Source organism: Chlorocebus sabaeus, chromosome 1 (assembly GCF_047675955.1).
Source record: "Chlorocebus sabaeus isolate Y175 chromosome 1, mChlSab1.0.hap1, whole genome shotgun sequence".
NCBI lineage: Eukaryota > Metazoa > Chordata > Mammalia > Primates > Cercopithecidae > Chlorocebus > Chlorocebus sabaeus.
In genome coordinates, this window is record NC_132904.1 from 113,436,685 (window position 1) to 113,463,917 (window position 27,233).

General features: G+C 50.9%; 1 protein-coding gene and 1 long non-coding RNA gene across 3 annotated transcripts; both read right to left on the reverse strand.

Annotated features, from left to right (window-relative positions):
• Positions 1–139: 139 nt before the first annotated feature.
• Positions 140–27,224, reverse strand: PCSK7 (proprotein convertase subtilisin/kexin type 7). Of its 2 annotated transcripts, XM_008021004.3 has the most exons (17): positions 26,738–27,224; positions 25,066–25,185; positions 24,096–24,575; positions 22,942–23,076; positions 21,881–22,046; positions 20,634–20,724; positions 19,406–19,460; positions 18,787–18,925; positions 17,826–17,926; positions 14,199–14,366; positions 13,666–13,773; positions 13,073–13,175; positions 3,948–4,104; positions 3,025–3,119; positions 2,135–2,228; positions 1,756–1,873; positions 140–1,432 (listed from the first exon to the last, which is right to left on the reverse strand). In XM_008021004.3, exons 3-17 carry the CDS (start codon positions 24,561–24,563, stop codon positions 1,070–1,072), a joined length of 2,361 nt encoding a protein of 786 aa, XP_008019195.2. In that variant the 5' UTR covers positions 24,564–24,575; positions 25,066–25,185; positions 26,738–27,224; the 3' UTR covers positions 140–1,069. The 2 variants fall into 2 exon arrangements, with proteins under 2 accessions (XP_008019195.2, XP_072877430.1); XM_073021329.1 differs by lacking the exons at positions 140–1,432; positions 2,135–2,228 and having other exon boundaries at positions 1,762–1,873.
• LOC140712856 (uncharacterized) lies at positions 6,741–12,413 on the reverse strand. Its single transcript, XR_012094660.1, has 2 exons — positions 11,760–12,413; positions 6,741–11,479 (listed from the first exon to the last, which is right to left on the reverse strand). It is a non-coding gene; the product is annotated as an uncharacterized lncRNA (long non-coding RNA).
• Positions 27,225–27,233: the final 9 nt, after the last annotated feature.

The window sequence follows — 27,233 nt, forward strand, 5'->3', positions numbered from 1 at the left end:
GGGTCAGATTCTCTCAGAGGAAACAGGCCGTAGAAGAACAGGAGAGTGAATCTCGGGGACCGAAGGGAAAAAGGAGCCACTCAGCAGTGTGCAGCGATTTTGGGGAGACAGAGGAAAGGAGAGATTGCAAGTGGCAGAATTGTTTGGAAGGTTTTTATTTTGGAAAAGCTGTGCAGAAAAAAATTCAAGAAAATGTTGCTGTGAGAAGAGAAAAACAAATCTTAAGCATTAAAAAAAAATTCAACCAACTAGCTCAGAAGAGGGGAGAAGGCCAAGGTTGAGAGAAGAGTCACAGCCTGTCAGGCAGATAGTTAGCCTCCGGCGGGAAGGCCATTTCCCTGAGCACTTGCAGAGGAAGACAGGGTGGTGGCAGGACTGGAGTGGCAGTGGCTCCCAAGGCTCTCTCCTCCAACACGCGCGTCTGCCATCTGCTCTGCAGTCCTGCCGCAGGATTCCCTAGTGAAGCAGCTCAGGCCTGGGGGAGCCGTGTGTGTATCCCAGCTGTGCCAGCAGCATCGTACCAATCGTGGGGGCGGAGGTGAAGGAGCCAGGGGTTCATTCAAGGTTGGCTTCTGATCAGGCATCTTGGGAATGGATGATGGAGGTAGCCGCTTTCAGGACAGGCAAGTCCAGGGGCTCCTCCCAGCCTCTACCCCAAAGTCCTCTTCCCAAGTGACCCCAGTGACATTTCCATTGAGATGCGCTCCTGGCTATGGCAGGCATCTTCTTAACTCATATGTGGGTGGGGGTCCCCCATGTGTGGGGAACCTAGGCAACCGGCTTGGCCCAAGAGAGATGAGGATGGAGGCCAACCCAAAGGGGGCACCAATCCCCTGTCCAACACCTTCTCGCCAAAAGTTCCCGTTTGGCTGGAGGAAGACCCTGTGGCTCTGACCAGACTTCTCTGGCAGCAATCCTCTGCCATTTGTATCTTAAGAAGGCCCTCACTCTCTTTGAGTGGAGTCAGAGGATGCCTCAGATTCCACATGTAAGCATCAGGGCTGCTTTCTCTCAAGAGCGCCCTAATTTTGGGAAAGAAGAGCCTGTCCCACACTGTCAGGCCCTGAGGTCAGCAGATCTGCTCCTCCTTCCCATGCAGTAGGTCGTCTAGGTGCTGATGAGGGCAGTCCAGGGTGCTCTTGTTCTGAGACAGGCTCCAGTCCCCTTGCTCCAGCAGGTCTGGGACAAGGAGGTCAGAGGTGGTGGGAGGGCCCCTGCTCTCTGTTTCCACTTCGTCTGGATCCTTGCTGCTGCAAAGTGGCACTGATTCTAGCTCTGTCCCTTCCTCCTTGGCTTTCCGGCTCCGATGGGGCCAGTGACACGGTCCACTCCTACAAACTTGGTTGGAAGCCACATTCCTCTGGCTCAAATATACTTCCAGCATGTAGTAAACAGTCCAGAAGACGGTGAAACAGCCTACCAGCACCAGGGTCTGGGGTCGAGGCAAGCACCTATGTGAGGCACTGTTTCCCGAAGCCTACAGCCTTTCTCAGCCCAGGACAATGAGCTCAGAAAGTCTTTTTCCTTCTAGGGACTGCCTTTTTCACACAAACTCTTCCCCCTCCCCACCCCTGAACAAGACCTGTCCTATAAGAGTTAGGCTAGCAGGGTAGGAGCAATGCTATGAAACCACTGCTGGGACCCAGGTCTTCCCAGTCCTTCACCACGCAGGTCACCCTGAGAAGCACACTAAGAACTCCATTCCCAAGACAGGACAGTCCCGTCTACCCGCAGCTTGAGTCTTGGCCCTAGTACCTTGAGGGTGTTGGGGGTGATGGTGTAACCATCTTCCTCAGGAATTTTCAGCCCCGGTGGGCAGGGCAGGGTGAAGTCATCACGCAGGTATTTTCCACTCATGGCACTCTCTAGCAGCCTGTGGAGAAGACAAGAGGATGCCCCACTGACTGTGGTTCCTATACCATCTGCCCTCACCCATCTTCCCCTCTTACAGCTGAAGACAGGGAAGCCCCACAGCAGAAAGGAGAGGCCCAGACTGAGTTCCCAGCCCAGGGCTCCATCTCCCGGCTTGAGGCTGGAGCTGGGAAACACAGCCGGGGTTCAGAGGGCGATGGGCTCCCTAGGCGGCCCTTCCCCTGTGAGTGGCCTTCCATCTGACACATGCAGCTTTACCCACCTTTGTCTGTCCCTGATGTCTACTGGACTCCACACAGAGCCATATAGGGTCAGCTGCCATTGCCGGAGGATGCCGACCTGGAATGACTCATCCCCTAGGGCAGCAAGGGGCAGCTCGTGAGCCACGCCCCTCTGTCAGCCATGCCAAACAGCAGAGGCCCTGCCCACCCTGCCACCCAAAGGGGCTCAGGCCACATGGTCTGCTCTAGGAGCTGCCTCACTCTGTCCCACTGACCCCAGGATCTGCAGAAGGGCCTCACTGGGTGCCCGTAGGGATGGAAAAGGTTGAAAGGTTGTACTCCAAAGCAGAGTCTTGCTTTTCTCTCCCATATTTTGGGGGTTCAGCTGGGATTCTGCTTGGAGAAAATGTCTTTCTACCAAATTAAAGAAAGCTTTGAAAACCACTGGCCTAGGGAATACCTAACCTGACTGGAGGATGGGAGGGTTGAGCTCAATTTCCAGTCTATACGCTGACACTAAAGATATTCAAAATTCATGGACATTGTGGCCTTCACTTATGGTGACCTTCCACAAGTCACCTCAAACCTCTGGGCCAGTTTAAAAAAAAAATGGTGAAATGAATCCTGCCCTTACCTGCCTACTGGGGCTGGCCGAAGGATGGTTATATGTAAAAGGACTTGAAATGTGGTTTCAACAAGGACTTTTGTTGCTATTCTAGGAAAAATGGGTGGGTCACTCCTCCAGGGAATATGAGAGGCAGTATAAATGAACAGTTTCAGATAGCAATGCCTATTTCATGGATGGGGCACACTCTTGGCATCAACCCTCTTGGTCCAATGGCAACCCTATATATTGCACACGGGACACTTTCTGTGAGGACCAGATAACAAGCAGGAAAGGCAGGGCCTGGTGCAAGGGCACGAGGCTCACCAACATCCCTGACGACAAGCCTGTAAGTCCCTCGGGCTCTCTCCCCCCAGCATCGCACAGTGGAGAAGGTCCAGTCGTTGAAGCCGTTGGGATCCCTGAGGAAAGAACACAGCAGAAACAGGTGGAAGGCGTGGGCCAGAGAGCTGGCCTTCCCCCAGCAACACTTTCTCCCTGTAGTAGCCATGGAAACTTGGGAGGGTGCCCCGAGGGGTTCCCAGGTGCCCCTTGCCCCTGGGGTCTCATGGAAGGAGGAACTTGTGTTAACGTGATGTGGTGGAAAAAGCAAGCATGGAGTGTGCACAGGCTTGGAATCCCATGGATCTAGGTTTATTCTTATTCTCTTGGGCACTTACTAGCTCCATGACTTGTTTCCTCTTTTTTTTTCTTTTTTTTTTTTAGAGACAGGGTCTCACTCTGTTACCCAAGCTGGAGTGCAGTGGCATGACCACAGCTCACTGGAGCCGACTTCCTGGGCTCAAGTGATCCTCCCACCGCAGTCTCCTGAGCAGCTGGGACTATAGGCATATACCACCATGCTTGGCTAATCTTTAAATTTTTTGTAGAGACGGTCTCACTTTGTTGCCCAAGCTGGTCTTGAACTCCTGGCTTCAAGTGATTCTCCTGCCTTGACCTCCCTAAGTGCTGAGATTACCGGTGTGAGGCACCACGCCCGGCCAGTTTCCTCATTTGTAAAAAGAGGTTACAAAGTCTAATCTACGGGATTCTTAGAAGGATTAGAGAACATGTATGTGAGGTGCAGGGCCTAGCACTTGAAGAAGGCATGTGATGAAAGGCTTCCAGCCGCCAGGGATAGCCAGTGCCACAGTAGTTTAGGACAGTGCCAGGATCCACTGCTCCCATTTCTTTTCCTTGGAAAGGCCCTTGCTGGAAAGGTTGCTCAGGCCTTGGGCGGGTGTACGTACGAGTCCATGCTGCGGGGGGCGCCGATGAGGGACATCATGCCGCTGGGGCAGAACAACTTCAGTTCCAAGCTGCCGCGCCGTGGGTGAGTAATGGAGACTGTCACTGCCACGTGCTCCAGGGTCTTCAGCCCGGACATCTCCAGGTCCATCCTGCTGACTGTGGAAAGTCAGGCTGGGCAGATGGGAAACCAGCCCACAACCACGCCTTCACTTCACCCCCACGTACACAAAGACACACGCTCACTGAAGCCACATACAAATGTCTACGGCAACCCTTACTGGGACCTCGCCTATACTAGTAAATAGAATGGAGTTGCTGCTCTCAAATTTACAACATAGCTTCGAGTCTAGTTGGGAAGACAGCACATACCCAAGACACAATATAAGAATCCAGTAGAGCAACTTCAATCATTCATACATCCAAAAAATTATTTACTGGATACCTCCTACATTTCAGGCACTGTACTAGATGCTGGGAATATAAAGATTCTTATCTTTAGGCATGGTCCCTGTCTTCTACCTGCAAGTGGAAAATGATATGGTATGGGAAACATACATAATTGATAAGGGAAGAGAAATAAGTCTGATGGTTTTAGGCACACAGCAGTGAGATACGCTGAAGGAAATGAATACAGATTGGCAGAGAGGGTTGGTAGAGGGCATTGTAGGCAGTGGAAAAGGCATGAACAAAGACGGGTGAAAATGCACACATCTCACTGAAGACTATGCACAGTTAATTTTTTAAAAATGCTGGTGGATAAATTTCAATGAAATTATGTGAGTGAAAATAACCTCGAAAGCAGCATATAGCCGGGTGTGGTGGTGTGCACCTGTGGTCCCACTACCGGGGAGGGTGAGGTGGGAGGATCGCTTGAGCCTGGAAGGTGGAGGCTGCAGTGAGCCATGCTCATGCCACTACACTCCAGCCTGGGTGACAGAACAAGACTCTGTCTCAAAGAAAAAAAGAAAGAAAAATGACGTGTAGCACACAATTCCATTTACGTGATGTTAATTGAAGTAACATACCTGCAGAGATAGAGAACAGATAAATGGGTGCCAAGGGCCAGGGATACAGGGAGGGGATGGGTGTCGCCAGAAAGGGGTAACACAAGGGAGTCTTGTGGTAATGGAATGGTTCCAGATCTTGGTTGTGGTGGTAGTTATGCAAGGCTACATGTGATAAAATTGCATACAGCTACACACGTGCAAACACAAATACTGACAGCATGTATATCTGGTGAACCCTGAATCAATGCTGTGGATTGTACCAATGTCTATTTCTTTGTTTTGATATTATACTTTAATTGTGTGAAACATTAAGATTGGGAGAAGGGTGCATGGAACTTCCCTTGTACATTTCTTTGAAACCTCCTGTAAATCTACAATTATTAAAAAAAAAAAAAAGAAAAAAAAAACTACTGAAGTGGAAGACTCAACTGGAGACTATTAAGAAATTAGGCCATAATGAGAACGATTCTTTTTTTTTTCTTTGTTTTGTTTTGAGACAGAGTCTCTCTCTGTCGCCAGGCTGGAGTGCAGTGGCATGATCTTGGCGGCTCACTGCAACCTGTCTTCTGGGTTCAAGCGATTTTCTTGCCTCAGCTTCCTAAGTAGCTGGGACTACAGGTGCTCGCCACCACGGCCACCTAATTTTTGTATTTTTAGTAGAGATGGGGTTTCACCATGTTGGCCAGGATGGTCTCGATCTCTTGACCTCATGATCCACCTGCCTCGACCTCCCAAAGTGCTGGGATTACAGGCGTGAGTCACTACACCTGGCCGAGAACAATTCTTTTTAAGCACCCTCTCTTCCATTAATTTATTCCAGGCTAGGCCTGGTGGCTCACTCCTGTAATCCCAGCACTTTGGGGGCTGAGGCAGGAGGATCGCTTTAGCCTGGGAGACATCATCTTTACAAAAAATTTAAAAATTATCTGGGTATAGTGGTAAGCACCTGTGGTCCCAGCTACTCAGGAGGTTGAGTGTGAGAGGATGGTTTGAGCCTGGAAGGCTGAGGCTGCAATGAACCGTGATTGTGCCTCTACACTCTAGCCTGGGCAACAGAGTGAGATCCTGTCTCAAAAAAAAAAAAAAAAAAAAATTACTCCAATATGCAAGGCAGAGTGCAATGCCTTCATTTTACAGACACAGTAGCTCAGAGGGGTACTGAAAGTAGGGACTGGATAACCTAGGGTGGGAAGGGCTTTAAAGATTTTTGTTTTAAATAAGCAACTAAGAGCTACTATAGATGACTGAGCAAGGACAGGGGTTTTTGTTTGTTTGTTTTTTGAGATGGAGTCTAGCTCTGTCACCCAGGCTGGAGTGCAGTGGCTAGATGCTTGGCTCACTGCAACCTCTGCCACCTGGGTTCGAGTGAGTCTCCTGCCTCAGCCTCCCAAGTAGCTGGGATTACAGGCGCATGATACCATGCCCAGTTAATTTTTTGTAGTTTTCGTAGAGATGGGGGTTTCACTGTGTTGGCCAGGCTGGTCTCGAACTCCTGACCTCAGGTGATCCACCTGCCTTGGCCTCCCAAAGTGCTGGGATTACAGGCACGAGCCACCACGCCCAGCCTCATTTTCTATAATTCCATCTGTCACCTCTTCAAAGCCAACGTCCCGTTTCTTTGAAAACAACCTCTCCCTTCCACTTTCCCCAATCTCTTCTTGACCCCCTCATTTTCCCACAACCCTTGAAGTTCCTTTCTCCTAACTGGCTGAGATTCCACGACTCATCCAACATGTGTGTTTACATTCTCAAGCTCCCTTCGCTTTCTGTCCTTTCACAGCAATGTTTGACAAAAGTCAAACACTGGCTCAGCCTGATTATCCATCTTCTTGGCTGGACCTTTTTACTAGCGCCTTTCCTACTACAAATGAAAAACAAATAAACCCTTTCTCAACTCTTCACTTTCTTCCACCTACCACTGTTAAGAGCATGGGCTCTGGAGCCACCCGGCTTGGGTTCTAATCCCAGCTCTGCCACTTACTAGCTGGGAGAACTGTTTCCTCATCTGTAAAATGGGGCCAGTAACAGTACCTACTTCATAGGGTTGAGACAAGGATTAAATAGTTAATATACCTAACGCGTTCAGAATGGTACCTAGCTAATGTTAAGGTTACATATGCGTTAGACATTATTTATTTTCCTTTATTGTCAAAATTCTTGAGAAAACTGTTTAGATTCACTATGGCTACTTCTTACCTTCCCAATTGTCCCTGACATTTTTTTTCTATCAAAATAGTATGCAAGAATTTAAATGTAAGTTGGTGCTAGAGTGCTTATAATGAAAAAAGCAATTCCCTACTACCTGGGATCTACTCCCCAGAAGCAAACTTTTTAAAATTGTTTTTAATTGTTTTCTTCTGGGATCTACTTTCGTGTTTCTAAACAGTAAGTGTTATGGATATTTCATGGCTTATCAATTTGAGACATTATGCATTGACTTTCAATTATGGCAGACGAGAATTTAACAAATCATGCCCACACCTTTTCCCCAATTGTCTTCACAAAATAATTACATCACAGTTTTTTTTTTTTAGACAGAGTCTTGCTTTGTCGCCAGACTGGAGTGCAGTGGTATGATCTCAGCTCACGGCAACCTCTGCCTCCCAGGCTCAAGCCATACTCCCACCTCAGCCTCCCTAGTAGCTGGGAACTGTAAGTGTGCACCACCATGCCCAGCTAATTTCTGTATTTTTTTGTAGAGACAAGGTTTTGCCATGTTGGCGAGGCTGGTCTCGAACTCATGAGCTCAAGCGATCTGCCTGCCTCAGCCTCCCAAAGTGCTAGAATTAGAGGCATAAGCCACTGTGCCCGGCCACCAGTTTCTTTGAGAAGCCTTCCCTTTCTTCCCTAGCAGCAGGAGACATCTCTGCTGTGCTCTCAAAGCACCTGTGTTGTCCCTGTTGCAGCGCCTACAACACTGCACTATGCCTGTAAACCTGGCTGTCTTCCCTACCAGGTTGGGAGCTTGTTGAAGGCAGGAACAATGTCTTATCCCTGAGTCTCCAGAACTTAATACAGTGCCTGGGATGAAGTAGGCCTCGAGTATTAGTAGAATGAATAAGTTGATTGAGAGATATTTCACAGAAAAAAACAGAAAGATTAAATTGCAAGGGAAAGGGTTGGGGAAGACCTGGGGAGAGGTGAGGGATATAAAGGGATGAAAAACTCTTGAGTTTCAAGTTTGGGGGCCTAGGGAATGGTGATGGCACTGACATAAATGGGAAAATCTTAAGAAAGTCAGCCAGCTTTTGAAAGGTGATAGTGAGATCTAAAATTTTGTACATGGTAAGTGTAATGCATTGATGCAACATCAACAATACACAGTGATTTAGGAACAGAAAGATGATGGAAAATATTCATGGCATAGTTAGAGGAGAGCAGTGATGTGGCAGAGAAGGGGCTTACAGGAGAGAAATGACATGTTATAGAACAGAATAGAATCCCAAAAGGAAAAGAATCCCAAAAGAAGTGCTTGTCTGTGTTCGCAGTGTACATAGTGACATGCTACATCCATTTACTTCTTGGTGTGGATGGGGACTTGGGTGGCAGTGCAAATGAGTACACTAGTACTCGCTCTACCAGAATTAAATGAGTCAATGCTTTAAATGAGCTAATGCTGAGAACACTGCTTGGCACATAAAAAGCATCTTATTATTTGGCCTTTGGTAAATTGGAATGTTTTTCTTTTTTTTTTTTTTGAGATGGAGTCTTGCTCTGTCACCCAGGCGGAGTGCAGTGACATGATCTCAGCTCACTGCAAGCTCCGCCTCCTGGGTTCACGCCATTCTCCTGCCTCAGCCTCCCGAGTAGCTGGGACTAGAGGTGCCCATCACCACGCCCGGCTAATTTTTTGTATTTTTAGTAGAGACACGGTTTTACTGTGTTAGTCAGGATGGTCTCGATTTCCTGACCTCGTGATCTGCCCACCTCGGCCTCCCAAAGTGCTGCGATTACATGCGTAAGCCACCGTGCCTGGACTATTTGCCCATAATCTTATGGAAGCTATGCTCTAGTTTCTTATCCTTTCCACTGGTGAAGGATCAGAATAAGACATTTAGGTTGAGGACTCATTTGTGGAGAAGTGGTAGCTAAGGTCATAAACACAGCTGCACTGTCGAGGAGGAGGAGGATGTAGAGTGAGGAAAGGGTCAGGAAACAAGCCTTAGAAGACGCTCACAGTTCAGGAGCACAAAACAAGTACCTCAGGCAGAGACAGCAGCGGAGAGCTATGCAGCCAAGAAGGCCACAGAAGCTACAGGAGGAGAGAGGTTGCAACAAAGCCCTCATTGATAGGGTCAGAGTGACAAGAATATTAAAAAGGATGAACCCTGAACCAACCTCTAAACCGGTGAGGAAAGGGGCACTATGGGTAAGAAAGCAAGTCTTCAGTGGCAGAGGGAGTGTGTGAGAAAGGAGAGAAATTGCTTCAGTTCATGCATTTGAAAAGTGTCCTGGTTGGAGGCGGCAGGGACTTGCATTTGAAGGCAGAAGGGAAGAATCAGCCGAGAGGGAAATGTTGGTTAAAGAGGGAAGACCTGGAGAGGAGAAGAAACACGACTCACTGCACAGGCAGAGGCTTAGCCAGTATCCTCAAGACTGCAACAACAACAAAAGGAGAGGTGCAAGTGGGAGTTCAGGCAGCTTCTCATCACAGACTCTGAGCCCCACTCTCCCTCCTACCCTCAGGTAGAGACTTCAGACCAGTGTCAGATCTAAAAAACCCAAGGGGCCCCAATCCCCTCTCCCTCATCACCTCCTGTCAGTGGGGAGAGATAAAGATCTGTCTTGCTTTTTAGCAGCACTTCTCAATATGGCAGCCCATAGCCACACATGACTATCTAAATTAAAATGAAGTATAATAAAACTAAAATTTAGCTCCTTAGTCATATTAGCCTTATTATTATTATTATTATTTGAGATAGAGTCTTACTCTGTCATCCAGGCTGGAATGCAATGGCGCAATCTCAGCTCACTGCAACCTCTGCCTCCCAGGTTCAAGCGATTCCCCTGCCTCAGCCTCTTGAATAGCTGGGACTACAGGCATGTGCCACCATGCCTGGCTAATTTTTTTTTTTTTTTGAGACAGAGTCTCGCTCTGTTGCCCAGGCTGGAGTGCAGTGGCACGATCTCGGCTCACTGCAAGCTCCGCCTCCCGGGTTCACACCATTCTCCTGACTCAGCCTCCCGAGTAGCTGGGGCTGCAGGCGCCCATCACCACATCCGGCTAATTTTTTGCATTTTTAGTAGAGATGGGGTTTCATTGTGTTAGTCAGGATGGTCTCGATCTCCTGACCTCGTGATCCACCCACCTCAGCTTCCCAGAGTGTTGAGATTACAGGCGTGAGCCACCGTGCCCAGCCAGTTTTTATATATATTTTTTTAATAGAGTTGGGGTTTCACCATGTTGGCCAGGCTGGTCTTGAACTCCTGACCTCAAGTGATCCGTGCCCCTCTTGGCCTCCCAAAGTGCTGGGAGTATAGGCTGGGTATGAGCTACCACACCTAGCCTATTATTATTTTTGAGACAAGGTCTTGCTCTGTCACCCAGTATGGAGGGTGCAGTAGTGCAACCACGGCTTACGGCAGCCTTGACATCCTGGGCTCAAGCAATCCTTCCGCCTCAGCCTCCCAGGAGGCATGCAACACCACACCCAGCTAATTTTATTTTTTGTAGAGATAAGGTCTCACTGTGTTGTTCAGCCTGGTCTTGAACTCATGAGAGTAAACAATGCTCCTGCCTTGTCTTCCCAAAGGGATTACAGGTGTGAGCCACCATGCCTGGCCAACCAGTCATGTTTTAAATGTTCAATAGACTCAGATGGCTAGTGACCACTGAACCGAGCAGCATGGACATAGAACAATTCCATCATTGCAGAAAACTCTTTGGGACAATGCTACTCTAGAGTCTTAGAGGCATTTCACCTCCTCTTCTATCTCAGGGATGTTCAGCTCCCTCTGCTTTATAAAAAGTTCACTCTCCAGCCCCCAGACACTGAATCAACCAGGTCCTGGCAGAAAACAACCATAACTTGGGCTGCCAAAGGGTTAACTAACTGCCTGGGACTGAGCTGCTCAACTTTTTTTTTTTTTTTTTTTTTTTTGAGAAGGAGTCTCACTCTGTCACCCCGGCTGGAGTGCAGTGGCGCAATCTCGCGATCTCAGTTCGCTGCAACCTCCGCCTCCTGGGTTCAAGTGATTCTCTTGCCTCAGCCTCCCGAGTAGCTGGGATTACAGGCATGAGCCACCAGGCCCAGCTAATTTTGTATTTTTAGTGGAGATGGGGTTTCACCATGTTGGTCAGGCTGGTCTCGAACTCCTGACCTCAGGTGATCTGCCCACCTCGGCCTCTCAAAGTTCCCAAAGTGCCAGGATTACAGGCATGAGTCCGGGTACCTGGCTCAACTCTCATTTTAACTGGACTTATTTCCTTCAACCTCCAAGCAAGCCCACAAACTTACTCGTTCTGTTTTGTCTGCTCAGAGGAAAATGTGGTCGTGTTGGAGGAGAAGACAACTTCACTGGCTCTGAAAAGCCAATGAAAATAGTACTTTGCAAAAAGTTGTGAATAACTCTGCATGTCAAAATTACTCAAGGCAAAAAACAAACAAACCAAAAAAAAATCCCCTAGGGAGCTGGGGGTAGGGAAAACTCTAGTAAAACTTTTGCTTGCTGCCCTTCCAATAGGTAAAGGGCTCCATTAGCCAAACTCCCTAAATTTTTCCCTCCCTTCTCTTAATCCTGCTTTCTCCACTAGGCCACCTCCCACTCTTCTCCACCCAGGCAATCTGTCCTTCTTTCTCTTACTTTTTAGTGACAAGCAAGCAGTTGCCAGATGCCTCAATGCCTAGGGTAGACATTCCGTGGCAACGTCCCCTGGTCAGCTGGAAGCAGAGGATGACGAAGCTGGGGAGAACATATTACTCTTTGAAGTCACTGCCCTCATTTGACAGATGCGACGGGAAATAGCCGTGGATGGAAGGTGAAGTTGAAGGCACACTATCTCTAAGACATGCAAGCGCAAAGCCAGGGGGTTCCAAACGAACTGCATTCCTGGAAATGTGTCTGAACTTCTCTGACTTGGCTGATGCCTTATGCCCTTTCCAAGATAACATTCCTTTTACGGGAAATGAAGTGACTGGCCCAGGGGTTTCATTCCACGTGGAGGGAAATTGAGCAAGTGCTGGATGTGGTTAGGAGACAGGAAACTCAATTCTTCTCAGTGAAACCTCCACCCAAGGGAAGCTACCCCTCAGCCTCCCTTCTGAGTAACCTTCTCTGGCCATCCCTTCTCCTGCCATGGCTCTCGATTGATCACTAGGAGGACAGAAAAATGAAGACAGTTCTGGTTTGGGCACCAGGCATAGCATGCTTCCTCTGCAAAAAGTAGCGAATGACTCACGGAAAAAGAATCCCCCAAGGAGCTGGGGGCAGGGAAAATGCTGGCAAATGTGCAGACAGGGCATCCTCTAGCACAAGCATCCTGATCCAGCCACACTCTCCTCTAGCGAGGGCGTCCGCCTCTTCGCTCAACATAAAACCAGGTCGCTGGCTTAGAGGATACACCCTCTTCAGACAGTCCTGGTTCACCCTGGGCACCACGGAGGCGGAGGCAGAGGATGGGTCACTAAAGCCTAGGAGACTTCTACAGACCCTCTGTCCATCCCCAGCAGACCGCATCTGACTCTATTAGGTAAGCCTGAGAATCAGAGGAAGAAATGCCAAACTCCTTTACTTCATCCGGACACCAAAGGACTGACCAGAGTTCTCTGGCAAGATCTTAGCATGGAAGTCACAGGAGCTTCTCTGAGCTCTCGCCCCGGTCTCGCCTCACTTCCCCAAGCCCTAGTCCCATGCCTCCCACCCGCCTTCCTCCTCAGTTGCCCTGCTGCTCCTTTTCACTACTAGGAACCCAGGAGAAAGGTCTTGTTTAAGCAGCCGGGGCAGCCAACTCAGAAGCAGTAACATGTCCTAAAATGGTCAAAGAAAACTCCACAGGTTTGGCTGGAGCTCAGCTCCGAAAGGGGGTAGAATCTGGCAGGGAGGACGAGTTTAACTTCCTTGTCACCCAGCCCCGAACCTCAGGCCTAAGATTAACCCACTTTGTGCTGATTACTTACCATTCCACAGAACCTCCAGGGAATGGGGGGACTGCGGAATCGCCTTGTTTTCTTTTAACATGGGACTGACGTAGGATGCTAAGTAAGGGACAGATGTCCAGATCTATGAAAGGAAAGGAGGGGATGGCAAATCAACAAACAAGAATGATCACACCCACATTCTCACAAACACACACGCCCTTGTCAATACGATCTTGAAGGTTTAGCTGTCTTTATTTTTCCACTCCTCATCACCTTCCTTCAGCCCTCGGCTCCTTCTTGCTCACTGGAATGCTACGTACAGCCCCTAGTTAAGGAACCAGAGGAAATGGCTGTGTCCAGGGTGGAGGAGGGGAACCAGAGCATCCTGAGTCCCATGCATACTCAGGTCCCATTTACTCTATTAGTAGTTTGGAAACTTCAGTGATAGCACTGAGCCTGCTTTCTCATTTGTAAAATGGGTATCAGCTGGGATGAGGGTTGAAGTGGTTAAATCAATGAACTGAACGAATATTTACTAGGCACCTATGATATCCCAGGCAACGTTTGGGGCATTCAGCCCCGACCCTTGGTCCCTCCACACAGGGCACCCTGCCCTGCCAACACCTGTTCACCTTGGCTGCATTCACGAGCCTCCAAGCATTGAGCAGGCCGAAACCGTGCTGGTGGCTATGGCTGAAGCCTGCCTCGTTGGTGACCCACTCCGCACGGCGATCCTCGTACTGAAAGGACAGAGGTCCTGGTTAGTCTCTTGCATTGCCAGTGTAGTCTCAACAATCTAACTCTGGTTTCCCTGCTTGCTCTGCCGGCTGATCCCGTCCATGCTCTCCCACTGTGGCTACTGGGAATGGATTCCCCAAGGGAAGCTGGGACAAAAGGTCAAAGCCCATGATGTCACCACCCCAGTGGCTTGCTTCCAGAGAGGGGCCAGGAGGCACAGCCAGAGCTCTCCTTTGCAGATAAAATGAGTTTAGGCCTGTGGTCTTTGTGGGGTCCCCACACCTGTTCTTTACATATGCCACTCTGAAAGGGACTCTGAAAGAGACTTAGTATCTAACACTTGGGACATTGAGAATCTAAAGCCACTGGACAGCCAAACTCTGGAGCAGCCTGGACCAGGCCACTTGTCTACCTGCTGGTATCTCACCCGGGTGGCGGTGAAGACAATGATGTGCTGGACGTCACGCCACGTAAGGCAGGGCCGCACCTGCAGCATTAAGGCTATCATGCCAGCTGCCAGAGGCGCTGCAGCTGAGGTCCCCGTGTGGCCCTCGGTGCAGCCAGTGCCCTTCTGAAGGTCCCAGTCAGTGGTCACCTGGAAGTAGAATGGGAAAAGGAAGCGGGTTAGAGACTGAGTTTAAGCTGGGGACAGTGGTGTGCACCTAGAGTGCCAGCTACTTGGGAGGCCCAGGCAGGAGGATTGCTTGAGCACCGGAGTTCAAGGTTTTAGTGAGCTCTGACTGTGCCACTGCACTCCAGCCTTGGTGACTGAGTGAGAACCCATCTCTAAAAAATAAAAAAATAATAATTTTTAAAAAAGAAGCTAGAGACTGCGTTCAAAGTTGTTATGGGGGGAAGGTACAGGGCTGGTCCTCAGAACAGGTCTCTCAGGTGGACCCTTCCCTTGCTACAGCTGAATCTTTGACTAGAGAGGGACCCAGTACTAGGGCAGGTCCTGGCCTCCTAGCAGAATGTCTGGAGAACAGAGACAAAGATAATAAAAGTTACTTTTGAGGGTATGGTTGTTGAGAAAAGGAGGTAGAGATAGGAAAGGGCTCCCATCCAGTGCAGATAAGAGTTTCCCAACTCTTTTCTTTTTTTTTTTCCCTTGAGACAGGGTCTCCCTTTGTCACCCAGGCTGGAGTACAGTGGTAAGATCATAGCTCACTGCAGCCTTGAACTCCTGGGTTCCAGTGAGCCTCCTGCTTCAACTTCGCAGGTAGCTGGGACTACAGGCGTGTACCACTGCACCCCACTAATATTTTTATTTTCTGTAGAAACAGCATCTCGCTATGTTGCCCAGGCTGGTCTCGAACTCTTGGCCTCAAGCAATCTTCCTGCCTTGGCCTCCCAAAGTGTTGGGATTATAGGCATGAGCCACTATGGGGGTGGGGGGCCTCCCGATTTCTGCTCCTAATATTCTTGCTCTCATTCCTAAATTCTCTATCCCATCTCCCAACTCCAAACCCTTCAACCCCCACAACCAAGCTAGACAGAGGAAGTGGCCAGGGGAGCTACTGGGCCCAGCTGGAGCTGGGACAACACTGACGGCACTATTCGAGGAAATCCAGTTTGGCATCTCCATGACAGGGGCTGGAATTATGTCGGCATGAACACGGGGAGTATGTTCCAGCAAGAAGACTGTGTCCTTGCCCACCCTGGAGCCCTGCATGGACTCAGGGTCTATAAGGCCCGCCTGCCCGGCTCTACAGCTCTCAATAGGACAAGCTACCTCACTGCTCTGGGCCAGATGTCATGAAACCCCTTCTCTCCGTGTGGTTCTGAGGTGGGGAGTGAGAATGGGGCAAGGGGAGGCAGTGTCTGCCTGGCATCAAGCTCTTTTTGGGCTGTCCTCAACCTTGGAGCCTCAGAGGGTTTAGCTGAGGCGGGCCCTGCCTAAATCTGCTCCACTCCATGGCACTTGGATCTTTGGCCCATGGTGTCAGTGCTAACACCAGAGAATTCCTTTCTTCTAAACTTCTCTTCTGGGTCAGATACCAGGGTGGCGACTTCTGCCAAGAGCTGCCCTTTCTCCACTGTACTCACTGCTTCCCTCCCAGCTGTTAGAGCAGCTGCCAAGAGATGTAATTTTCACCCAGCCATGGCGCGCTCCCAGAAAAAAAGGGAAAAGCACTCTCCAAGTGGTAGTCTCAATGAGAGTGGGAGCCTGGTTTATGCAAGGGAGCGGGTTGATTTTTTTCCCTGTTAAGGAAACAGCCTTGCAGTGATAGTCTGAAGTGCAGCTGTGAAGCCCACGAACTTGCCTGTGGTGGCAGGAGCCACAGGCAGGCATTGAAAAGTCCAGAGAAGCTTTGCTTCCCTAGGGAGCCAAATGGTGGGAAGCATATGCCCCCAGCCTCTGCCCTCAGAAAGACAGCTCCACCCAGCTGCCCTGGTCATTGACTAGAAACTGGCAACAAGGAGTTTCCATGGCAAGGACATTCCAAAGATGGGAACTCTGCTAAACACACTGTCTTTTCATTTCTGGGCAAATTACAGTTCAGATGGAAGAGGGTGGTGAGGGTGAGAAGCTGAGGTGAGTTAAGATGAGAAAGGCCAGGTACAGCAGAACAAGAGTGACATTATGTTGTAGAACCTTCTCAGGTCCCTGGCCTGAGCAGGGTGAGCTGGCTTCCCTAGAGTTCTGCTAGAGGGTGGAGCGTGGTATGTTCCTGTTCTTCCTCCTAACCCAGCCTGGCCTGCAGTGGCTGCCCTCTGTGCACACAGCCCAACCTCTCTTCCCTCTCTAGTCCACTCCCTTTTCTCTTCTCCCTGGGGCTAGTGGGAGGCGGTAGTAGGGGTCAACTGGCACAGAGCCTTGGAACATTGTGTTGACCAGAAGTCATTTATTGGCATAACAAAATTTTAGTTTTGGAAAATAAATTGGACCCAGCAGGAAGACAAAGCAGCCTAGTTCCCAATGGCCCCAGAGAGACCTCCCCACTCAGCCACTGGTGAAATCTGACACCACCTGGCTCCAGCCCAGCTCCTGCCTAGAGCCTCCTACACCCACGTTACATGGTTGTGGGCAACAGGGACAGGCAGGGAGCTCTAGGATAATGGTCTAGAGGCCTGGCTTAAACCTGCTGGGATGACGCTAAGCCCAGTTGGGTGTAGGTGATCATCTTCAAATTCTTTAAATGGGTTCCGCAGGTTAGAGAACCTCCACGACCCTGCTCCAATCTCATTTGCTATGGCTCCAATTACAGCTCCAGAGAAAGAGCTCTCTCTGGTGTTGACATGAGATACTCCCCAACTCCTTTTCCCACCCATCCCATAAAAACCACCACCAGACTAGCATTACTCCTGAAGACGCACATGACCAGAACTCAGGATTTACCTAAGGGCTGAAGGGCAATGGAATGGTGAGTTTTTTTTTAAGTCCACAGAAATTAGCAAAAGCTCAAATTTTACCAAAGGAAGACATTGCAAAGAAGTTGTTTGTGCATTTCCTTGAGTGTGAAAAAGGTGTTTAATCCATGTGACACTTAGTTTCTTTTTTTCTTTTGAGAAGGAGTCTTGTTCTGTCAGCCAGGCTGGAGTACAGTGGTGCGATCTTGGCTCACTGTAACCGCCTCCTTGTTTCAAGCGGTTCTCCTGCCTCAGCCTCCCGAGTAGCTGGGATTACAGGCACACACCACCACACCTGGCTAATTTTTGTATTTTTAGTAGAGACAGGGTTTCGCCATGTTGGCCAGCTGGTCTTGAACTCCTGACCTCAAGTGATCCACCCTCCTCAGCCTCCCAAAGTGCTGGGATTACAGGAGTGAGCCACCATGTTTGGCCCCATGTGACACTTAGTTTCACATGGGGAACAGTGTGTATATTTGTCCTAAATCCAAATTTCTAAGATAAAAGCATTCCCAAGATGTATTCAGAGTCCCCAGGTCTGCTCCTCCAAGGGTGGCATGTCTTAAGAGATCCAGCTCTGTGGGGGAAGAGGAGCCTGAGTGTTGGGGCCGGGAAGCAGGGAACAGTAAGAAGCGCTGTGATGCCCGAGACGTGAAGTCTTGTGGGAAAAGGGCAGGCCGTGGAGGGCCCGGGAGGCACTCACAATGCTCCGAAGCATCTTGTCCCCACCACTGAAGGTAACTGCCAGCATGGAGGCACATTCTTCTGCATAGAAAGGCATGTGTCCCTCCTCATCCACAGCTCCTGGGGACAGAGGAGGGAAATGAGAGCTGAGATGAAGAGGGCATCCTGTGGCAGGGGCTTGCTAATGTCAGTTATCTTGGAGTTATCATCCTGGAGGGCTGTCCTGAGTTTGAAACATGATCTGAGCAGCCCACATCCCTCAGAGTGGTCCTGATCCTCTTCTAAACAGGCAGTCTCAAGTGGCAGAGGGCATTCTGTGCCGCAATACCATTCTTTCAACAGGCTCTGGGGTACAACTGGAAGCCTTCTACCTTTATACCCACTTATTCATTCACATGCTCACTGTTTTCAACATTCATTACCCATCTACTGTGGGTCACACCCTGTGCCAGGCATCAGGGCCATATGGAAAAGGCCGCAGTCCTGGTCTCAAGTAGCCTAGAGTCAGGGAGAAGTCAGGTAAGGAAATAAACGCAGTTGAGGTGGCAAATGCTAACTGGGAGCACAGGCAAAGGGCACTTAATTTAGGCCCGTGGACAGTCAGGGGAGGCTTCCAGCAGGCGGAAGGTGGCCCATAGAAAGACAGAACACAGCAGAGGCCTAACCAGCTGTGGTGGGGTGGAGGCAGCTCGGTGATCTCCAGATGATGCCTTGAAGGTGTTCCCAGGGTATGTTGACATCTAAGAAGTCCCAAGGTCCTCTGTAAGCAAGGCTAGTCCTATCTGAGCCCAAAGAGATTATTGTGCTCACACAATAACCTAACCTAACCCTAACCCTAACCCTCACCCTCATCCTAACCCTCACCCTCACCCTCGCCCTCACCCTCACCCTTAGACACACACAGAAGCTGGGACAAGACGTGTGATGCCCTAAGCATCCGGTGACACACACACAGGAGCACAGAAACACTGGGAGGCTACCTATGGTGACCGTGTAGATGGAGTTGGCGTAGCCATCGTAGTTGCAGTTGTCGTTGTGTTGGCCTCCGTTGCCACTGGCTACCACAAAGATACTCCCAAAGCCCTGACGACCAGCAATCACTCCATGTTGTAGAGCAGCCTGAGGAGCCAAAACATCAGGGTGGCAGTTGAGGAACCCACGGAAAGACCTCCACCTACTACATCAGTCACCCTCTCCATCCCTTCTAGAAACAAAAGGAAAAGTTCAAAGGGCACTGGGATGGGGAAAAGACTGGAAGATGGACCCTGGATGTGAGGAGGGAGCTATGAGTTGGCCCAGGATGTGGGGCAGCTGTGAGTTGAATGATGACTGATGGACACCCTCCACTTATCAGAGGACAGGGTGGGGCCAGGCATGGGAGCTGAGGACAAGATGAAAGGGAGACAATCTCAAAGTACTGTTCCCTTTCCCTCTCTAGGAACAAAAGTCCCCCAGGCTTCCTGCCCCGACGTTTGGTGTTCTCTTCCTGAAAGGAGACTGCGCATGGAGATGGAGTGGGAAGATGGGTCAGCTTGCAGCAGTTCTTCTGGGACTGAATGAAGAGTGCATCGTCTCTTAGTCTCTGTGCAGGCCAGTTACCTTTCCAAGCTGATGGGGGCCATCCACTGTCTTCCCATCATCATCTGGTCCCCAGCTGTTGAGAAATAAATACCTAGAGGGGACAGCCAGAGCCAGGCTATGGCTACCCACCCAGCGCCTCCCAGTCTCAGCTGGTTACCCTTTGACCTGCGGCTCTTAACTCCTCCCAAGGGTTCCACTTAAAGGCTTCTGTGATTAAAAGGCACAGGGTTCAAAGGTCCATCCCCTCTCCAACGTAGAAAGCAGAAGTGTGCTAAGGCTCTTCTTTTCCTTGTGAATGTCCCCATAGCCCATAGTGGCAGAGAGGGACACAGGTCACTCATCTCCTGATCTAGGGATCAGAGACATGTAGATTTTTTTTTTTTTTTTTTTCCCCTGAGATGGAGTCTTGCTCTGTCGCCCAGGCTGAAGTGCAGTGGCACGATTTTGGCTCACTGCCACCTCCACCTCCCAGGTTCAAGCGATTCTCCTGCCTCAGCCTCTGGAATAGCTGGGATTACAGGTGCCTGCCACCAGGCCTGGCTAATTTTTGTATTTTTAGTAGAGACAGGGTTTCACCATGTTGGTCAAGCTGGTCTTGAACTCCTGATCTCAAGCAATCCACCCGCCTCAGCCTCCCAAAGTGCTGGGATTACAGGCGTGAGCCACCGTGCCTGGCCCAACTCGTGGGGTAGAAGGCAGAGCACCCATGAACTTCTGTGGAAGCTCCTGGTTATCAGGCTGAGGAGTTCTCTATTCTGTCTCTATCAGGAAGTGTACCCTGTGGATGATGTCATGGATTTAAGGGAGGTATGCTGGGGGAGGAAGAGGTGCCATCAATGCTATGGGGGCCCCCAACCCCATTTCCTTCTTGTCCAGTACGGCACAGCCATGCCCTGAAGGTGCAGTGCATTGACATGGGGTGGGGGATTGGTGTTGGGCATTCAGCTGGCCTGTGGTTGGAGAGGAAAGCCCACTTTCTTGCAGAGGCCTTAGGAGTTTAGAAAACAAATAAATGTGCACAGGCCAGGGCTTCTCATGCGGCAACCCGATTACGGGGGTGGCAGGGGCTTAAGGTTGAGAGCTCAGTGGCTGGGAATCTAGAGAAATGAAGGCAATGGATGTATTAGCTGAACCCAATGAGGAGACCCCTGCTCTGGCTGAGTCAGCCCACTTGGTTGGGCTTTCGTTGGCAGATTTGTCCCAGGTGCTCCTGACTCTTGCCCTCTCATGTGCAGCTCTGCCTCACCTGCAGCTGTAGATGTCATTGATCTGATAGTGCTTGTTGAACGCCACTGCCTCCATGCTGTCTGTGAGAGGTCCATCCAGTACCCGGATACCTAGGCAATGAAGGCCACAGCAGCTCCTCACTAATGCTGGTCTCCTAGCTGGGGAACTGGGAGGTGGGGAGCCTATGTGGGAGATTTATTTTTCCCTACATGCTGTTTGTACATTCTGCAATTTTTATTTATTTATTTTTTTTTCTTGAGACAAAGTTTCACTCTGTCGCCCAGACTGGGAGTGCAGTGGCATGATCTCGGCTCACTGCAGCCTCCACCACCCGGGTTCAAGTGATTCTCCTGCTTCAGCCTCCCAAGTAGCTGGGACTACAGGCGCATGCCACCATGCCCAGCTACGTTTTGTATTTTTAGTAGAGATGGGGTTTCACCATATTGGTCAGGCTGGTCTCGAACTCCTGACCTCAGGTGATCCGCCTGCCTTGGCCTCCCAAAGTGCCGGAATTCCAGGTATGATCCCCGTGGCCACCACGCCCAGCCTATTTTGCATTTTTACACCTTGTATATGTATTACTTGTCCCCCCACCAAAAATATATATAGAGAGAAAGAGACAAAGTCTGGCTTTGTCACCCAGGCTGCAGTGCTGTGGCACTTTCAGAGAAGGGACTTGGACAGGGTTTCTGGCTCCCCCGTAGTCTCATTTATGGAGAGCTACTGCCCTCTGCTGGAGTATAAGAGGAATACAGTTAGTCAATTCAGTCTGTAGGTTCCCAAGCACTCCTAATAAGGAGTTATGGTGAGGGTTTCCCCATTCATTCCCTTCACCTTCTGCCTTAATGGACAGAGGTTGAGTGTGAAAGAACCACAGAACCACCTCCAGGGAGAAATAGGGCTGCTCAGCCCTCCCAAAAGGATAGAGAGCAGCCCATGACCATCAGTGTGACTGGGAGCTGGACAGCTGGGAAACGCAAGGGCTGCCCCCATAGACGTATCGGATCATAGACAAAGAACCAACAAGAAGGCACTTTGTAATTTATGGAACTACAAATAGAAAAACATGTTTGAAACACCACTGCACTGAAAAATAAATGAGCTGATATGTCCTACAGACACCGATGATAAACTCACCCTTGCTCTATGTTGTGTGTGTCAGCTGGGCGATGGGATAGAGACGTTTCAGAGTAGGGAGGGGTGCAGGAAATGAAGACTGTGGTCACAGGAACAGCCTACCAAGGCTAGGCTGGAGGCACAAGTTACCTGCGATGCGGCTCCCATAGGCCACGCCCACGGCACAGAAGCTGTTGTTGGGCACAGCCGCGATCTCTCCTGCACATCGCGTGCCATGGTGGTTGCCATTCTCCACGTCCGGGTGGGGCATGGGGTCAGGGTCATTAGAGTTGAGGTCATAGCTACCCTCAGGGCTCTGAAATATTTCGGAGGTGACATGTGGTCATTCACTGGTTAGAGGGGGGTCAGGTCCTGAGATTCAGGGAGAGAAAGGAAATGGGAGTTTGGGACTCGAAGCTAGGCCAATAAGCTCATTTCTTTGTTTTTGTTTTTGAGATGGAGTCTCGCTCTGTTACCCAGGCTGGAGTGCAGTGGCACAATCTCAGCTCACTGCAACCTCTGCCTCCCAGGTTCAAGCAATTCTTCCACCTCAGCCTCTCGAGTAGCTGGTACTACAGGTGAGCACCAACACGCTTGGCTAATTTTTGTATTTTTAGTAGAGATGGGGTTTCACCATCTTGGCCAGGCTGGTCTCAAACTCCTGACCTTGTGATCCGCCCACCTTGGCTTCCCAAAGTGCTGGGATTACAGGCGTGAGCCACCGTGCCCGGACCCAATAAGCCCATTTCTATCTGCAAACCACACTGGCTAAAAGATATGAGCAAAGGACACTGGGGCAAAACTGAGAAGTGCCACAGCTCCCAGCAAACTTCTCTTGCCCATTATGCGAAGGTGCCTATAGCTCCATGGCTTGGGAAACCTGGAATAAAAGGCAGGTAGGGCTCCCCAGAGGCCACGCTTCAGAGAGAGAAGGTACTCGGATTTCCAACAAGAGGGAAGTTGCCTGCAGGGGCCACTCCTCTCTCCTCAGAAAAGGACTAGAACTGGAAGCAGGATTGCTCTGCCTTAGAGTTAGAGCCACCTGCTGTGCCTTGACTGCCAGTCTGGAATGCTGGCTCGGGAAAAGGAGAGGATGAACCCCATCTCACCTCCCAGGCTCCTTTATTTGGCCCAAAGACCTCTAGAAAAAGGGCCAAGACTAAGGCAACACCAAGAAGGAGGTAAGACGTGGTGGGTGAGGGGCCACTCACATAGTTGGGTGCAATGTCCTGGATGGTGTGTTCCACTCCGTCATCCACTACCACCACTGTCACCCCTCGCCCAGTCACATTGCGCTCCCACACGCCCGTCACGTTGATGTCCCTGCCCGGGCTCCGTCGGTTATTCTGTAAGACAGACAGGGTGGGAATCCAGTGACACACAGCCCAGCCCAGAGGGAGACAAAGTTATAGCTAGCAACTCCTTTTCACCCTTGGCCTCCACCAAAGAGCCAGACAGAGATTGCAGGCCAATAGGGTCAGGTGGGAACAGAGCCAAGAAGGGGCGGGTGAGAGCTCTGCCACAGTCCTGGATTCCAGGAAAGTTTGCCATCAGTCATGGGGGATTCGGGGTGAAACGGTGGCTAGGGTGAAGGGATGGATGACACGCTTCTTTGTTTTTGATTTTTGAGATGGTGTCTCGCTCTCTCGCCTAGGCTGGAGTGCCGAGGCGCGATCTCAGCTCATTGCAAGCTCCACCTACCAGATTCACACCATTTGCCCGCCTCAGCCTCCTGAGTAGCTGGGACTACAGGCGCCCGACACCACACCCAGCTAATTTTTTTGTATTTTTAGTAGAGACGGGGTTTCACCGTGTTAGCCAGGATGGTCTTGATCTCCTGACCTCGTGATCCAACTGCCTCGGCCTCCCAAAGTGCTGGGATTACAGGCGTGAGCCACTGCGCCCGGCCGGATGATATACTTCTTATGACAATGGTAGTATCGTATCACTTATGTCATAGCGTTTACTACGTGTCAGGCACTGTTCCAAGTGCTACACATGTATGCATTCACTTACCCTAACCATAATTCTATGAGGTGGGCACTACTACAGTCTCACTTTACAGATGGGGAAGCTGAGGCACAGAGGTTAAGCAGCTTGCCCAAACGCACAAGCTAGCAAGTGGCGCAGCTGGACCTTGAGCCCAGGCAGCCTGGCTGCACCATCTGTGCCCTGAGTACTGGAGAACACCAGCTTCTAGAAGACAGTAGGAGGGAGGGAGAGCTGAGGGAAACACCACAGAACCGGGAAATGGTCCCTCAGGCGAAGGATGGAGGCGACTGAAGAGCGATATAGTCAAAAGCCCACTAAAGAACTGGACTGGAACCCATCCACCTGAAACCGCACACTGTAGGACTGGACTCACCAGGTGCCACTGCTGTGGGTACTTGGGGTCATTGAAGTGGACGCTGCGTTTGGCCCGCCTTAGCAGCCTCTGCTCTGAGTGCCAGCGCACAGCTTCATGCCCAGCCAACACAGCCTCCACCTGCTGCCGGATGGCCTCCACCTCCAGGGCCGGCCTGTGCCCAGCAGGCTGGACAAAGAGATAGTGCCCCTGAAGCTCTCCGATGCGTCCAGCATTCACCAGCCCTGCTGCCTGGGCCAAGGCATCCGCCTGCTGCTCCAGAGTCTCTTCCTCCCCGTCACCTTTCAGGCTTTCCAGGTGCACAGCCCAGCTCGGCCCCCCTGGGCCCTGGCCATCAGGCCCACCTGTCCCTGCCAGGCCCATGACCCAGGGAACCAGTAAGAAGAGCCCAGCTAATTCCAGCCAGAGGCAGGTGGGCAGGCCCAGGGGGGCATCCAAGTGTGGCACTTTCTGCCTCCCCTTCGGCATCAGAGCAGCGGACTGCAGACAGAGAAAAAGGATGTGGAAGAGATTAAAGAGTTGGTAACTGCAGGAATCTGAGAGGGAGATGCTGAGCCATCCATGCGTTCCCCCTGGAAGTCCCCAAGCCATGCCCTTTAAATTATGAAACATATGATGCTCTCTTTTTGTTCACATTTATCCCTGACCAGCAGGGATAAGCCCCCAGGTGGAGTGTGGGCCAGCACTAACGCCAGCGGATGGCCTCCCACGGCAACACAGCCAATCCTCACGACACCAGCTAATCCAGCAGGAGGTCCGGTTGCCCACAGGCTGCACCCGTCCCCTGTTGCCACCCACGGGGCTCAAAGCACACATCGCTCCCACAAACTACTGGCTGCATCGTGACTGTTCTTTAGGACAGACAACCTCTTCACCCCTACATTTAGAGGGGACATAAATCTTTCCCTAGCTGCCTCCTCAGTCCAGTTGTCCTCAAGGCTAATTCCCCAGAACAGGGCCCCGTGCCCACCTGGACTCTACATGAGGTTGAGCTCCTGGTCTGGCTGACCACGCCACACTCATGTTGTGCAAATGGAGAAAAGGCATCACTTTCACCGTGAGTAGTGTTGACTCAGCAAAGGCTACAGACCTGTGGGGCCCAAGAACAGAAGAAACAGCGTCCCACCAATCCCAGTGCGACCAGCAGAGGTTAGATCAACTCCAGGACCAGGGACCAGAGAAACTTAGTTGTCATTTTCAAAGATCTAAAACCGGTCATAGACTGGCGCAGAACTGGTACGGTGAGGCCAAATCAGTATAACACCCAGAAACCCCACTTCCTGTGCTATCATGCCACCCTCTTTTCATTTTTTTCCCTAGAGGCCTAGCAAAAAACTGTTACCAAAATTCCTCCTGAAAGAGTAGGTAATAACGTCCTAGAAGTCCAGGTGGTAGTGAACTTCCTGATTTGTGTACCTCAGAAGGATATCAGGGAAAGTGAAAGGAGGGAGGAGGCCCGGGCGAAACAGGGGGAAGCCAGAGAGTGCAAACAAAACAGAACAGGCACCAAGGACAAGCAGGCAACCAGGAGAGAAGGAATGACGAGGGAACCTCACTAAGCAGCTACCCCTGTGCTGAGCTCAGGAGGCTGGCTTCAAGGAGAGGACTGAGGCTCCAGACTGGGCCTCCAATTGCCTGGGTTTGACAGAACCAGGGAATTGGTCTTAGGACCCCTCAAAGAAAAAAAGAGCCAAGTAAGAACTGGGGGACAGACAAATGGGGTGACAAGACGTGTGTGTACCTATGGTGGCTAGGCTTCTTCAAAAGCCTTTGCTCTCCACTGAGTCCACCCTGGGGCAGGGCTTAGTACTCAGACACACGCCCAAGCGGCTCTACGTCAAAGCATTCCAGAAAAATGGGAATTTTACTGAAAGACTTCCTGGAAAGGGAAAGGAGAACTTATGCCACCTCTCCTTTCCCTCTAAAAATCTTCATACTATATTTCTTCCTCTCTTTTTCTCTTAGGTTTCCAGGTGTATTCCCTCTCAATCCCTCCCTGCCCCGGGAGCCTCAATTCTCCCAAGATATTTAGGTGTCTGCAAACTCTACTAAGTAAACAAACAAGCAAACAAACAAAACCTTTGTTAGCCAGACAGTGGCCCCTCTAGGCAGGCTCCTTCAGACTCAGAGGATCCCACCACAGATGTCCGGAAGAAAGAGAAGCATGAGCTCCTTCTGTCTCCCAGTGGCAGAGCAGCATTTTTATCCCCCAGGCTTCTGGGAAAGGAACCTTAAATGCCTTCTGAAAGCAGGTCTCAACCTCTCCCAACGGCTAGGCCTCTCTTTACAGCTCTTAGTTGACAAGGAAGAAGAGAATGGGCAGCCCGGAGTCCAAGATCCTGCTCCCAAGTGACTGTCCTCGCTGTTCTACACCCGGCTCCTAGAAGCCAGCTTGGGTACAGGATCAGTTTCCCGATTCCCCCTCCATCGGCCTCGATCTCTCCGTGCAATGTGCCCTTCTCCTCATTAGCACCCACATTATCCTGGAATCCTGGACCCTGGGGCCCCATCTCCCTGGGGTCCCCCACGTCAGGACCTCAGGCACCCTCTGTGCAGCTCCCTCATCCTCAGACGCCGGTTCCCCCCACTTCTGGGCCCCCCTGACTTCCCAGGTCCAGCTCCACACCTAGTTCCCAACTCACCGGCCCGGCCGCAGCTGCCGCCGCCTCCCTGCGGAAACTCGCGGCTTCCCGGGAGCCGGAGGAGCAGTGACAGCAGCATCACTTCCGCCCGCCGCGCAGCCAATCAGCGCGACGCCTGCGGCCCAGCGACCCCACGGGCCCCAGCAACTGGCGCCCGGGGTCCGGCTCCAGCGGGCGGCCTCCGCAGGCAGGGGCCGTGCGGGCGCTGGGGGCCGAACCCGCGGGCTCCGCCTCCCCGAGTCCTCGGTGCATCTTCCACATAGTCCCTCTTCAGAAGATTCTCCTTCATGGCGTCCTCTGTAAAGGGCATCTCTGTTCCGACCTTTAAAATCTCCTAGTTGCTCTTCTCCCTCTGACCACCATGGCCCGGACTGTCCCTGTAATCTTTCCAGAGGGGATCCTGCCCCGCCAGGTCGCCTTCCTTCTCGCAGTCGGCTCTCCCTTCTTCCCTGCGCCCCGGGAGAGTCCACCTGTATCTCAGGGGTCTCCTGCAGCA

Coding starts and splice junctions, on each gene's coding strand:
- PCSK7 (XM_008021004.3), bottom strand. CDS start 24,563: ATGCCGAAGGGGAGGCAGAAAGTGCCACACTTGGATGCCCCCCTGGGC. Junction 22,047..22,941: donor AGGACATTGCACCCAACTAT/GTGAGTGGCCCC, acceptor GAAATATTTCAG/AGCCCTGAGGGTAGCTATGA. Junction 14,367..17,825: donor ACAAGATGCTTCGGAGCATT/GTGAGTGCCTCC, acceptor TTCTACTTCCAG/GTGACCACTGACTGGGACCT.